A 13,025-nucleotide genomic window follows, 5' to 3' on the forward strand; every position below is an offset into this window, starting at 1 on the left:
TGGACCAAGAGACCAGAGACTCTCTTCTTTGGTGGTTGTCACAGGATCATCTGTCCAAGGGAATGTGTTTCCGCAGGCCAGCGTGGGTCATAGTGACGACGGACGCCAGCCTATTGGGCTGGGGTGCAGTCTGGAATTCCCTGAAAGCACAGGGATTGTGGACTCAGGAGGAGGCTATCCTCCCGATACATATTCTAGAACTGAGAGCGATATTCAACGCGCTTCAGGCGTGGCCTCAGCTGGTGTCGGCCAGATTCATAAGATTCCAGTCGGACAATATCACGACTGTAGCATATATCAATCATCAAGGGGGAACAAAGAGTTCTCTAGTGATGATAGAGGTTACCAAAATAATTCTATGGGCAGAGACTCACTCTTGTCATCTATCAGCAATCTATATCCCAGGAGTGGAGAACTGGGAAGCGGATTTTCTAAGTCGTCAGACTTTTCATCCGGGGGAGTGGGAACTCCATCCGGAGGTGTTTGCACAATTGATTCAGCAATGGGGCACACCAGAATTGGATCTGATGGCGTCTCGTCAGAACGCCAAACTTCCTTGTTACAGGTCCAGGTCAAGGGATCCTCAGGCAGTACTGACAGATGCTCTAGCAGTACCCTGGTCGTTCAACCTTGCTTATGTGTTTCCACCATTCCCTCTACTTCCTCGTTTGATTGCCAGAATCAAACAGGAGAGAGCTTCAGTAATTTTGATAGCACCTGCGTGGCCACGCAGGACTTGGTATGCAGACCTGGTGGACATGTCATCTCTTCCACCATGGACTCTGCCACTGAGACAGGACCGTCTGATTCAAGGTCCGTTCCAGCATCCAAATCTAGTTTCTCTGCGGCTGACTGCTTGGAGATTGAACGCTTGATTTTATCCAAGCGGGGTTTCTCTGAGTCGGTCATAGATACCTTGATTCAGGTTCGAAAGCCTGTCACCAGGAAAATTTATCACAAGATATGGCGTAAATATCTTTTATTGGTGCGAATCCAAAGGCTACTCATGGAGTAAGATCAGGATTCCTAGGATTTTGTCCTTTCTCCAAGAAGGATTGGAGAAGGGGTTATCAGCTAGTTCCTTAAAGGGACAGATATCTGCTTTATCAATTCTACTGCACAAACGTCTGGCAGATGTTCCAGACGTTCAGTCAGGCTTTAGTTAGAATCAAGCCTGTGTTTAAACCTGTTGCTCTGCCATGGAGTTTGAATTTAGTTCTTAAGGTTCTTCAAGGGGTTTGGTTTGAACCTATGCATTCCATAGATTTTAAGCTTCTATCTTGGAAAGTTCTGTTTTTAGTTGCTATCTCTTCGGCTCGAAGAGTTTCTGAACTATCTGCATTGCAACGCGACTCGCCTTATCTTGTTTTCCATGCTGATAAGGTGGTTTTGCGTACCAAACCTGGATTTCTTCCTAAGGTTGTTAATAATAAGAATATTAATGAGGAAATTGTTGTTCCTTCTCTGTGTCCTAATCCTTCCTCTAAGAAGGAGCGTCTATTGCACAACTTGGACGTGGTTCGTGCTTTAAAGTTTTACTTGCAAACGACCAAAGATTTCCGTCAAACATCCTCTTTGTTTGTTGTCTATTCTGGAAAACGTAGAGGTCAAAAAGCTACGGCTACCTCTCTTGCCTTTTGGCTGAAAAGCATCATCCGGTTGGCATACGAGACTGCTGGACAGCAGCCTCCTGAAAGAATTTCAGCTCACTCCACTAGAGCGGTGGCTTCCATATGGGCTTTTAAAAATGATGCTTCTGTTGAACAGATTTGTAAGGCTGCGACTTGGTCTTCGCTTCATACCTTTTCCAAATTTTACAAATTTGATACCTTTGCTTCTTTGGAGGCTATTTTTGGGAGAAAAGTTCTTCAAGCAGTGGTGCCTTCTGTTTAACCATCTGTCTTGTCCCTCCCATTCATCCGTGTCCTGTAGCTTTGGTATTGTATCCCACAAGTAAAGGATGAATCCGTGGACTCGTCTTACCTTTTATAGAAGAAAAGTAAATTTATGCTTACCTGATAAATTGATTTCTTCTATGGTAAGACGAGTCCACGGCCCGCCCTGTCATTTTAAGACAGATTGTATTTTTTTATTTAAACTCGGTCACCTCTGCACCTTGTAGTTTCTCCTTTTTCTTCCTGTACCTTCGATTGAATGACTGGGGGGTGGAGCTAAGGGAGGAGCTATATAGACAGCTCTGCAGTGGTGCTCTTTGACACTTCCTGTAGGGAAGGATAATATCCCACAAGTAAAGGATGAATCCGTGGACTTGTCTTACCATAGAAGAAATCAATTTATCAGGTAAGCATAAATTTAGTTTTTTCTTTGTTCTCTTGCTTTCTTTAGTTGAAAAAGAAGGCATTTAAGCTATTTTTTGGTTGAGAACCATGGAAAGCACTTGTTTATTGGTGGATGAATTTACCCACCAATCAGCAAGAACAACACAGTGTGTTCACCAAAAATGGGCCGGCATCTAAACTTACATTCTTGCATTTCAAATAAAGATACCAAGAGAATGAAAAGAATTTGTTAATAGGAGTAAATTAGAAAGTTGCTTAAAATTGCTGCTCTATCGGAATCACGATAGAAAAAAAATTGGGTTCAGTGTCCCTTTAAGCTTATACTTTATAGGAAATATGGGCAGACATTATTAAATCTTTGTTTCTATTTGTATTTTATATGAATTTTTTTATATCCGCAATCGGTTACTGAACTGCAACAGCTGTAAAACGGGCACTTTATTAATGTTTATGTAATCTCCTTAGCTGTAAGTATCCTCTGCTGTAAGCAGTCACTGTGTAGTGTGTAGCTGGTTAGGCAATTTGTAGCATGCTTAGTTTTATAGAATTCAACTTTCTCTTTAGGGAGTGAGAGAAACTCATTTGTACAGCAAAAGCAAATAAAATAATGAATTTATTACAGTTCTGTTTTTTTTTTATGGAAACAAGCGGAATTGTCTGTATTGGCGGATAGCTCACCCTGTTGGACTTGCACGTTTGGTTTCGCTGCAGGTCTATAAGATGTTACCAGTCATGCTACTTGCTGTGTGCCTGGGCGCAGCCGGGGGGGATTACCTGGAGGACGACTGGATCGATCCCACTGACATGCTGAACTATGACGCAAGTTCAGGGAAGATGAGGAATCGGCAACAGGTACAGAAGCAGAATTACTACGTGGTGATAATGGTCCCCTGTATAATTACATCTTGCTGATTGCACAGGGGCCCCCAAGTGCCGGCTTACACTGTACTGAAAGCTCCTGATAATGGTCCCCTGTATAATTACATCTTGCTGATTGCACTGGGCCCCCAAGTGCCGACTTACACTGTACTGAAAGCTCCTGATAATGGTCCCCTGTATAATTACATCTTGCTGATTGCACAGGGGCCCCCAAGTGCCGGCTTACACTGTACTGAAAGCTCCTGATAATGGTCCCCTGTTTAATTACATCTTGCTGATTGCACAGGGGCCCCCAAGTGCCGGCTTACACTGTACTAAAAGCTCCTGATAATGGTCCCCTGTATAATTACATCTTGCTGATTGCACTGGGCCCTCAAGTGCCGGCTTACACTGTACTGAAAGCTCCTGATAATGGTCCCCTTTATAATTAAATCTTGCTGATTACACAGGGGCCCCCAAGTGCCGACTTACACTGTACTGAAGGCTCCTGATAATGGTCCCCTGTATAATTACATCTTGCTGATTGCACAGGGGCCCCCAAGTGCCGACTTACACTGTACTGAAAGCTCCTGATAATGGTCCCCTGTATAATTACATCTTGCTGATTGCACTGGGCCCTCAAGTGCCGGCTTACACTGTACTGAAAGCTCCTGATAATGGTCCCCTGTAAAATTAAATCTTGCTGATTGCACAGGGGCCCCCAAGTGCCGACTTACACTGTACTGAAGGCTCCTGATAATGGTCCCCTGTATAATTACATCTTGCTGGTTGCACGGGGCCCTCAAGTGCCGGCTTACACTGTACTGAACTCTCCTGATAATGGTCCCCTGTATAATTACATCTTGCTGATTGCACAGGGCCCTCAAGTGCCGGCTTACACTGTACTGAACTCTCCTGATAATGGTCCCCTGTATAATTACATCTTGCTGATTGCACAGGGCCCTCAAGTGCCGGCTTACACTGTACTGAACTCTCCTGATAATGGTCCCCTGTATAATTACATCTTGCTGATTGCACGGGGCCCTCAAGTGCCGGCTTACACTGTACTGAAAGCTCCTGATAATGGTCCCCTGTATAATTACATCTTGCTGATTGCACGGGGCCCTCAAGTGCCGGCTTACACTGTACTGAACGCTCCTGATAATGGTCCCCTGTATAATTACATCTTGCTGATTGCACGGGGCCCTCAAGTGCCGACTTACATTGTACTGAAAGCTCCTGATAATGGTCCCCTGTATAATTACATCTTGCTGATTGCACAGGGTGAATAAAGAATCTGATTCCCTCTGCAGGCGCAAGTGGAGCAGCCTGTGGTGATAGATGATGTACAGCAGGTGGCGCAGTCAGTCTGCCTGGCGCAGAGGGAGGAATGTGAGAAGACGGTGGAGCATCTTAAACAGGAGGTGAGGGTATAGCCTGTGCTGTATCGAGGGGCTCCTCAGTAGTATGAATTCGTTTCCTTTCACTCTTTTCCCAAGAAAGTAAATCATTTTGTTAGAAACAAAACCCACAAAACAAGACACATACACTATTATTATTATCATCATCATGTACAGTATTTGTATAACGCTGCACATATACATACACACACATATATATATACACGCATATTATTATAATTATTATTATCATCATCATGTACAGTATTTGTATAACGCTGCACATATACATACACACGTATATATTCGCACATTATTATTATTATTATCATCATGTACAGTATTTGTATAGCGCTGCACATATACATACACACGTATATATTCGCACATTATTATTATTATAATTATTATCATCATCTACAGTATAGATAATAAATAAGGCCCATGAGACACACATTTGTACAGTTTGGCACAAACTACACACACACTCTGCTTTTAGTGGCTTCACGCGGGGTGGTGATGTGGTGGCTTTGTTTGATGTGCTCTACAAAAATGTTTTATACGAGATCCGGTGCGTCTTGTACATACACAGATATCACAATACCAGGTGAAGGAGAAGTCAAAGACGGCTCATGTCAGCAGCAGCCCTGTGTTTAAACGATATCTGCGCAGGATCTTGAGTGAGGTTGAACATTTAGGACTTGTGAGTATCGAACAAACATTTATCCCTCGCATTGGTTTAGTCCTTAATAGGGACATTGTACACTAGATGTTTCTTTGCATAAATGTTTTGTAGATGATCCATTTATACAGCCCATCTGGAAGTGTTTTTGTAACAATGTATAGTTTTGCTTATTTTTATTAACATTATTTTCAGACTTCTAACCAAGCCCCAAAGTATCAGATGTAGACTGAAGTCTACAGATTCCTGTTGGCTCCTGTTTCTGTAATGGGTCTTTTCATATGCAGGGGGGGGGTCTATTCTTCCGGTTTTATCCACCTCTTTTACTGTGTGTCCCAGCTTAACGTCATCAACAAAGCTAAACTGGGAGCTTCTAAGTAAGTTTTTAAAAGGTTTTATACTGGACTTTTAGATCAGTATCTGTGCATATTCTTCTTTATAGTAGTGTTTATTACATGCAGTTATATGACCATTAGGTTATACCGGTTTTTTAAACTCCATGAATTGCTTTATTAGACCTCGGAAACAAGAGCACAGTCACCATGACATGCAGCGAGTATACCAGTAGAAGCACATAGTACAGTGCCTGATTTGTCACATTGGGGAGTATTTAATATAGAGAGAGAAAAAGATGGAGCCAGCAGAGCTTGTATAAATGCGTCACACTGCTAACGTCAGTTGTCACTGTAGCTAAGGTATTTAGTCTGCAGACTTTGTAGTGCCATGGGCTGTATATATTGTACATAAACTAGAGTTATTTATCAGTGTCCGAGAGATCACTTAGGAGGGATTTGATTTGATGTTTGCCAAATGCTTCCCTTAAATTGCAAAACCACCTCCCTTGTATCCCTTTTTGGGTTCCAACAATGAAAGTACAATTATAATTTAAATCAATAGTTGGAAAAGTGCTGAAATGTTTGCAAGCTACAGAGCATGTGAGTGAGTTAAAATGACCGTAACACCTTGAGATTTGATATTGAATATTTAGTTATGTGAAATAATGAAACAACTTTGGGGTATATTTTCATTATTTATTTTGCCCATTTTTCATGTAAATAAGTAGAGCCTTCTATGTACTCTAGATTAAATTTCATAAACCTCAAAAACTGAAAGAAATCTGACCACAAAAACCTGGGTATATTCAAGAGCGCCTCAGTTTAGAAATAAACCCAAACCCATTAAAATCAGATCAACCACTCTAAATCAGTCTGGCCTGGATTGACTGATTTAGAGGATGGAAAACTTGACTGGTGAATCTGATTCTTAACAATAAAGGGTAAAAGAATTATACGAAAGCTTTAAAAAAAAAAAGAATATCAAGAACGGGTTTTGGAGAAATGACCCTGCTGTCCAAAGCAGATAAAGGAAGAAAGGGGGAAATACGTCATCACAGCATGAGAGGCTCAGTACTGACCTGAAACGCATAGCGGTAACCAGCAAGAATCGCAAAGAATCTGGTCCCAAGCGGCGTACAGTACTTGTACCACTCAGAGGCTGTTAGACACAATCAAACACAAAATCAGCTTGTGTGCAATGTACGAGCGAGTAGGTTTTACACGGAGCATTATCCAGAGAAGTGTGAACAATAAAAAGACACAGAGAAGAGGGAACCAACAGAGAAAAGGCGGTACAGAAGGTAAATCCCTCCGTCTGGAGGACAAACTTCTGGCAGTACCGGTAACTGCTATTTGTTTGTTTGATAACAGACTACACGATACCGACTTTTAGATATTCGTATAGACCAGGCATAAAAATAAAGACTAGACTGCTTTAATATCTATTTTAGAGGTGTAATTAGGTACAAGCGAGTATCCCTCACATGTCGATCACTAAATAAGTTGTGCACAACTGTTACACAATAAAATGTTACTATTGGCCAACGGTTTATTGTTTTTAAAGAAACATTTGGATGAAGTGTACACATGGTTTTATAAAATGATGTAAATACATAAAGGTTTACTGTCTATTTGTGTTGAATAATTTCTCTATAAAGGAAGAAATGATGTGATATCACTATACATTAGTACCCAGTTATAACTTATATTGTTTTCCTTCTTTTGACGGGTTTGGATTTATTTCTAAACTGAGGCGCACTTGATGATACTCACATTTTTGTATTGAAAAATAACTGCAGTAAAAATGATAATTTGTTTTAAAAATGTTACGACTAATATGTTGTTCTGTATCGTGTTTACTGTCCCTTTAAAAACAAAATGTAACCCCAACGCGTCGTGTGTCACATCTGACTGGGGTAGTAATTAGTAAAGGGGCTTCTGCAAGTGCCTTGTTGTGACCGCACTGTGTCTCCTGTCACCCTACTACACCCAGCCTGACGAGTCTCAGCCGGAGGTTCATTACGATGCTGAGCTGATTCTAACAAGGCAGATGCTGGCTGAGATCCAGAGGTTCCTTGAGGATGCTGACTGGACTGTGGGGGCTTTGGATGATGCTCTGAGCAAGACCTTTGTTCAGCTAAAGCAGCATGACTCGGAGGCATGGAGGTGGAAGTTTGAGGATTATGTTGGAGTGGAGCCATTCACGGCATTTATGGTAAGGAAAGGGTGAATGCTCCTACCAGGAAAGTGAGAACTTTAAAAACAGTCCTGGGAGTTGCCTTAATTGTCCAATGAGAAATCGTACAGTATGCAGCATTAAATTCCCTCTATCAACTTCAGTTTAAACCATTTCACCACTTTATATGCAAGAAATATATATAAATATACATATATACATACACACATCAGGGGTGTAAAAATATCACTATGGTTTACTAGTTAGGGGTTAAAAACTACTAAAACTTTTTATTTATGTCAGATTAAACAAACCTCCACGTTTGTATTCATGACAGGGGACACACAGGGTTATATTGTGTCAAACAATGGTAGAGGAGGTGCCAATTTATTCTGGCTGAGGGGGAGCTAAGTAGACACATTTGGTTGTTCTAGTAGTCAACATGAGAAGGATTAGGGCATAATACAAATTGTGTACAAAGTTAGAATACGTATTTGTTCGCCTCCTTTTGTAACTAAATCTATGTCTTGTGTCCTGATAATTTACATCTAAGTTTGTTGGAGAAAGGCTAAAAAATAAAATGTATCTGAAAAATCTATCGCAATCAGGAAACAATGTTCAGCAATTGCTCTCGTTATTAATGATGTAACCTCTGCTCAGTCTTTTTATCTAATTTTATATTTTAGAGCAAAGAATAATAATATTTCCCTTGCGCAGGCTCTCCTCTGTGTGCTGTGTATTGTTGTACTAATAGCCACTGAGCTGTGGACACACGTTGGGTGGGTTACGCAAATTGTCCGCCTGTTCACTCTGTGCATCTTCATCAGTTTTGGCATGAACTGGATGTACTTATACAAGGTAAGTGGTCTTGTGTGCGTGCAATCAATAAATGTATAACCGATACGTTATGTTAGAAAAAGTGTCTCCAAATGTTCCTGCCTCACAGTTTGTTTATAAAAAAAGATTTCTGTTCTTCTGGTTGAGCCGCTCTTTGCTTTATGTTTTATTCCTTAAAGCAGAAAATGAAAGCGAATGTTCTATAGCGACATTCCTAACTTCCGACCAATCACACGTTTGTATAAAGCATGGGCTATACAGCATAAGTAGCCAATCTCTTGTAAAGCTATATTACGTAGCAGTTTTATAGCATTACCTTTTTACAAGGAGGTTTTATTTAGAATTACATGTTCTATTTAAGTTTCTGATATTAACTAATAGCTGAATACATTCAGTAAAATAGCCTTTAAAGGGACAGTCTACACCATAGAATTGTTATTGTTTTAAGATAGCTAATCCCTTTATTACCCATTCCCTAGTTTTGCATAACCAACACGGTTATATTAATATGCTTTTTACCTCTGTGATTACCTTGTATCTTATCATCTGCAAACTGCCCCCTTATTTCAGTTCTTTTGACAGACTTGCATTTTAGCCAATCAGTGCTGGCTCATAGGAACTCCACGTGCGTGAGCACAGTGTTATCTATATGACACACATGAACCAACACCCTCTAGTGGTGAAAAACTGTTAAAATGCCCTGAGAGAAGAGGTGGCCTTTAAGGGCTTAGAAAATAGCATTTGAACCTCCTAGGTTTAGCTTTCAACTAAGAATATCAAGAAAACAAGGCAAAATTGGTGATAAAAGTAAATTTGAAAATTGTTTAATATACATTCTCTATCTGAATCATGATTTTTTTTTTTTTGGACTAGACTGTCCCTTTAACTCTTGTACTTATGTAGCACCATCTTTATTATTTTTGCTTTCATTTGTAGTTTGGCCTAAGAGTTTGTCTAGCGCAAGCCCTTTTTGTTCTCTTTGTATTAATAGCACATTTTTATTGATATAATCACGGCACCCACATGAATACTAAAGTCTCCATAGTGTAGGCCATGTGTCTAGTAGCGTAGATGTTACCGGCTGCTCGTCACATCCGTAGTTCTGCACTTCAGCAGCAGCAGATGATTGCACGTGTGTTGTTGTTCCCGTCTGCACCAGGAGTAACAATTTATTTATATAATCACGGCACCCACATGAATACTAGAGTCTACATAGTGTGTTGTTGTTCCCGTCTGTACCAGGAGTAACAATTTATTTGCTTTCATATTAGGTGGCTTTTGCAGAGCGCCAGGCAGAAATGATGAAGTCTGAGAAGTTTGACACCAGCTGCAACGCCAAGATCAGCTGGACCGAGACTCTATTTGGTGAGTTTGACAGATTGGGAATAGGGCAGAGATGATGGTTGGTGCCACTTGGTCCTAACAGGTTTTCTGTACCTCTCTTCCTCTTTCCCTGGACAGCTAAGTATTGATGCTTGGCACATGCATTACACAGAGTCCGGTCTCCACACTTCCCCTGGGGGACACCCAAAAATTGTATTTCTTGATTCAGATAGAGCAGCAATTTTAAACAACTTTACAGTGTACTTCTATTATCTAATGTACTTCATTCTCTTGGTATCCTTTGTTGAAAAAGCACCAATGCACGACTGGGAGCTAGTCAACGCACTGTGTGAGCCAATAGCATGAGGCGTATATGCACAGCCACCAATCGGCAGCTCCTGAGTCTACCTACTTATCCCTTTCAACAAGGGATACCAAGACAACTAAACAAATTGGATAATAGAAATAAATTGGAAAGTTGTTTAAATATCACGTTCTATCGGAATCATGAAAGGAAAAAATTGCTCTTCATGTCCCTTTTTTTGAACCGAATAATTAGATAAATGCAGCGTAGTTCCACACAGAATACATTACATGTTACAGACAAGAGGTACAAAGGTATGCAACAAGTATGCCCCATGATGACACACGAGGAAGTAATGTCCACCCTATAGGAGGTCAACTTCAGTAAAGGAGACCATCTTGGGGCCTCATTTTTACATTTTTAATATAAGTTTTAGGGAATTCTAGGTCTATTAAATATACAATGTGCACCCCACATCATTTGAAGCCACTTATGAACTTCCAGGCACATAAATGTAACTCAATAGGAGGGATATTATTTAAGAGTTAAATACACTTCTATAATAAATGACACATTAACAAGACTTTTAGGAATCTATTAAACTGTATAATATTTGTCCATACCTAACTACTAGGCATTAAAGCAAATAAAACGTACAGGTCTCACATGGGGGGGGTGGGGGGGGATATTCTCTTGCAGAAGCTTGCAGTTACTACCGAGTTACAGCAGGCGTTTAAAGATACCTGGGGGGTTAATTGAATGGGCCGAGGCCACAAAGTAGACTCCGGTATACTCAGTCTGCCAGATAGCATAACACACGGCTCATGTGACACAGAACCCTCTCACAACTTAAACTCTTGAGGTCTGGGGACACTTTGGATCCAACAGGAGTAAAATAAGAAGAAATTCTCTTATGAGCCGGAGCAGCTCTGAATATTGCGACCTAAGATGGCCACTGCCCGGAAGTCCCCCTCATGTTCCTTTTAAAGTGAATGTAAATTTTGATGCTAAAGTGCCTGGTTTTTAAAAATTTGATTAAAGACAGGGGCACTTTAATTCATAAAAATTTACATTTCACTCCTGTTGTGAAAAAAATCCTTACCTTTTAATCTTCACAGCAGCTCCAGCTTCTTCCGGTCGTTGCAAGCCATTTCTGATGTCAGCAATGATGGATATGTCATCCTCCAATCACGGCTTCCCCCCGGGGGAATCAGTGACTGATTCAACGCTGTGATTGGAGGAAGCCGGATTCCTCATTTTAGACCCAGGAAGAGGCTTTGCAACGGGTGGAGGAAGCTGGAGCTGCTGTGAAGATTAAAAGGTAAGTTGTTTGTTTTCACAACAGGAGTGAAAAGTAAATTTTGATGAATTAAAGTGCCCCTGTTTTTAATTGAATTTTTAAAAACCGGGCACTTTAGCATCAAAATTTCCATTCACTTTAAGAATAACATTCTGGTATTTCCTATTCCCTCAAGCACAGAGCCAAATCCGATCTCACATCCAGATCAGATTTCTTATCTCCAAATAAATTAACCCCTTAAGGACCAAGGACGTACAGGGTACCTCCTACAAAAACTGTCCCTTAATCACTAAGGACGAACGTACCCTGTATGTCCTCAGGGTTTTCAATCGCTGTAAGCCATCGTGATCGCTTCCAGCCGCTTTCATGTAATTGCAGTGATGCCTCAATATTGAGACATCCTGCAATAACGTTTTAGGCATTTGATGCAGAGAGAGCCACTGTGGCGCGCATGCACCCTACATTCAGTGAACACAGGGAGAGAGAGAGGGGGAAAATGTTGGGGGAGGGTGGGTGGGCAGCTACACTACAGAAATTGGGGTTTTATTTATTTTTTTGACAAAAAAGGACAAATTTTGTAGTAAACTGGGTACTGGCAGACAGCTGCCAGTACCTAAGATGGCTGCCAATAGGTCGAGGGTGGAGGCTTAGAGAACTGTTTGGGGGGGGGGATCAGGGAGGTTGGGGGGTAATTGGGGATTCAAAAAAACATTTCTTTAAAAAAATAAAAACACACCTTTATTTTTATACTGACGGTGACAATTGTGAGGTGGGGGAGGGAAGAGAGCTGTATGAGAGGGGTCAGGGACTGCGATGTGTCAGGTGGGAGGCTGATCTCTACACTAAAGCTAAAATTAACCCTACAAGCTACCTAATTAACCCCTTAACTGCTGGGCATAATACAAGTGTGGTGTGCAGCGGCATTTAGCGGCCTTCTAATTACCAAAAAGCAACACCAAAGCCATATAAGTCTTCTATTTCTGAACAAAGGGGATCCCAGAGAAGCATTTACAACCATTTGTGCCATAATTGCACAAGCTGTTTGTAAATAATTTTAGCGAGAAAGCTTAAGTTTGTGAAAAAGTTAACGTTTTTTTTTTTTTTTATTTGATCGCATTTGGCAGTGAAATGGTGGCATGAAATATACCAAAATGGGCCTAGATCAATACTTTGGGTTGTCTACTAAAATATATATATATATACATGGACAGATATCAGGGTTACAATGTAACTAGCGCTAATTTAAAAAAAAAAATGGTTTGGAAATAGCAAAGTGCTATTTGTACTTATTGCCCTATAACTTGCCAAAAAAAAGCAAAGAACATGTAAACATTGGGTATTTCTAAACTCAGGACAAAATTTAGAAACTATTTAGCATGGGTGTTTTTGGTGGTTGTAGATGTGTAACAGATTTTGGGGGTCAAAGTTAAAAAAAGTGTGTTTTTTTCCATTTTTTTTTTTTTTTATCATATTTTATATATTTTTATAGTAAATTATAAGATATGATGAA

The 13,025-nt window shown here is 40.6% G+C and overlaps 1 protein-coding gene across 1 annotated transcript in view; it reads left to right on the plus strand.

The window, feature by feature from the left end:
* The first annotated feature begins 2,601 nt into the window (after window positions 1–2,601).
* Window positions 2,602–13,025, plus strand: part of CLCC1 (chloride channel CLIC like 1) — a 39,363-nt gene continuing 28,939 nt past the window's right edge. Inside the window, exons 1-6 of the mRNA XM_053693820.1 lie at window positions 2,602–3,152; window positions 4,472–4,582; window positions 5,151–5,261; window positions 7,569–7,790; window positions 8,469–8,609; window positions 9,860–9,953. Coding sequence (XP_053549795.1) covers window positions 3,021–3,152; window positions 4,472–4,582; window positions 5,151–5,261; window positions 7,569–7,790; window positions 8,469–8,609; window positions 9,860–9,953 — 811 coding nt within the window. The 5' untranslated portion in view covers window positions 2,602–3,020. The remainder of the gene's footprint in view (window positions 3,153–4,471; window positions 4,583–5,150; window positions 5,262–7,568; window positions 7,791–8,468; window positions 8,610–9,859; window positions 9,954–13,025) is intronic.

The sequence above is a fragment of the Bombina bombina genome, chromosome 10, assembly GCF_027579735.1.
Source record: "Bombina bombina isolate aBomBom1 chromosome 10, aBomBom1.pri, whole genome shotgun sequence".
Lineage (NCBI taxonomy): Eukaryota > Metazoa > Chordata > Amphibia > Anura > Bombinatoridae > Bombina > Bombina bombina.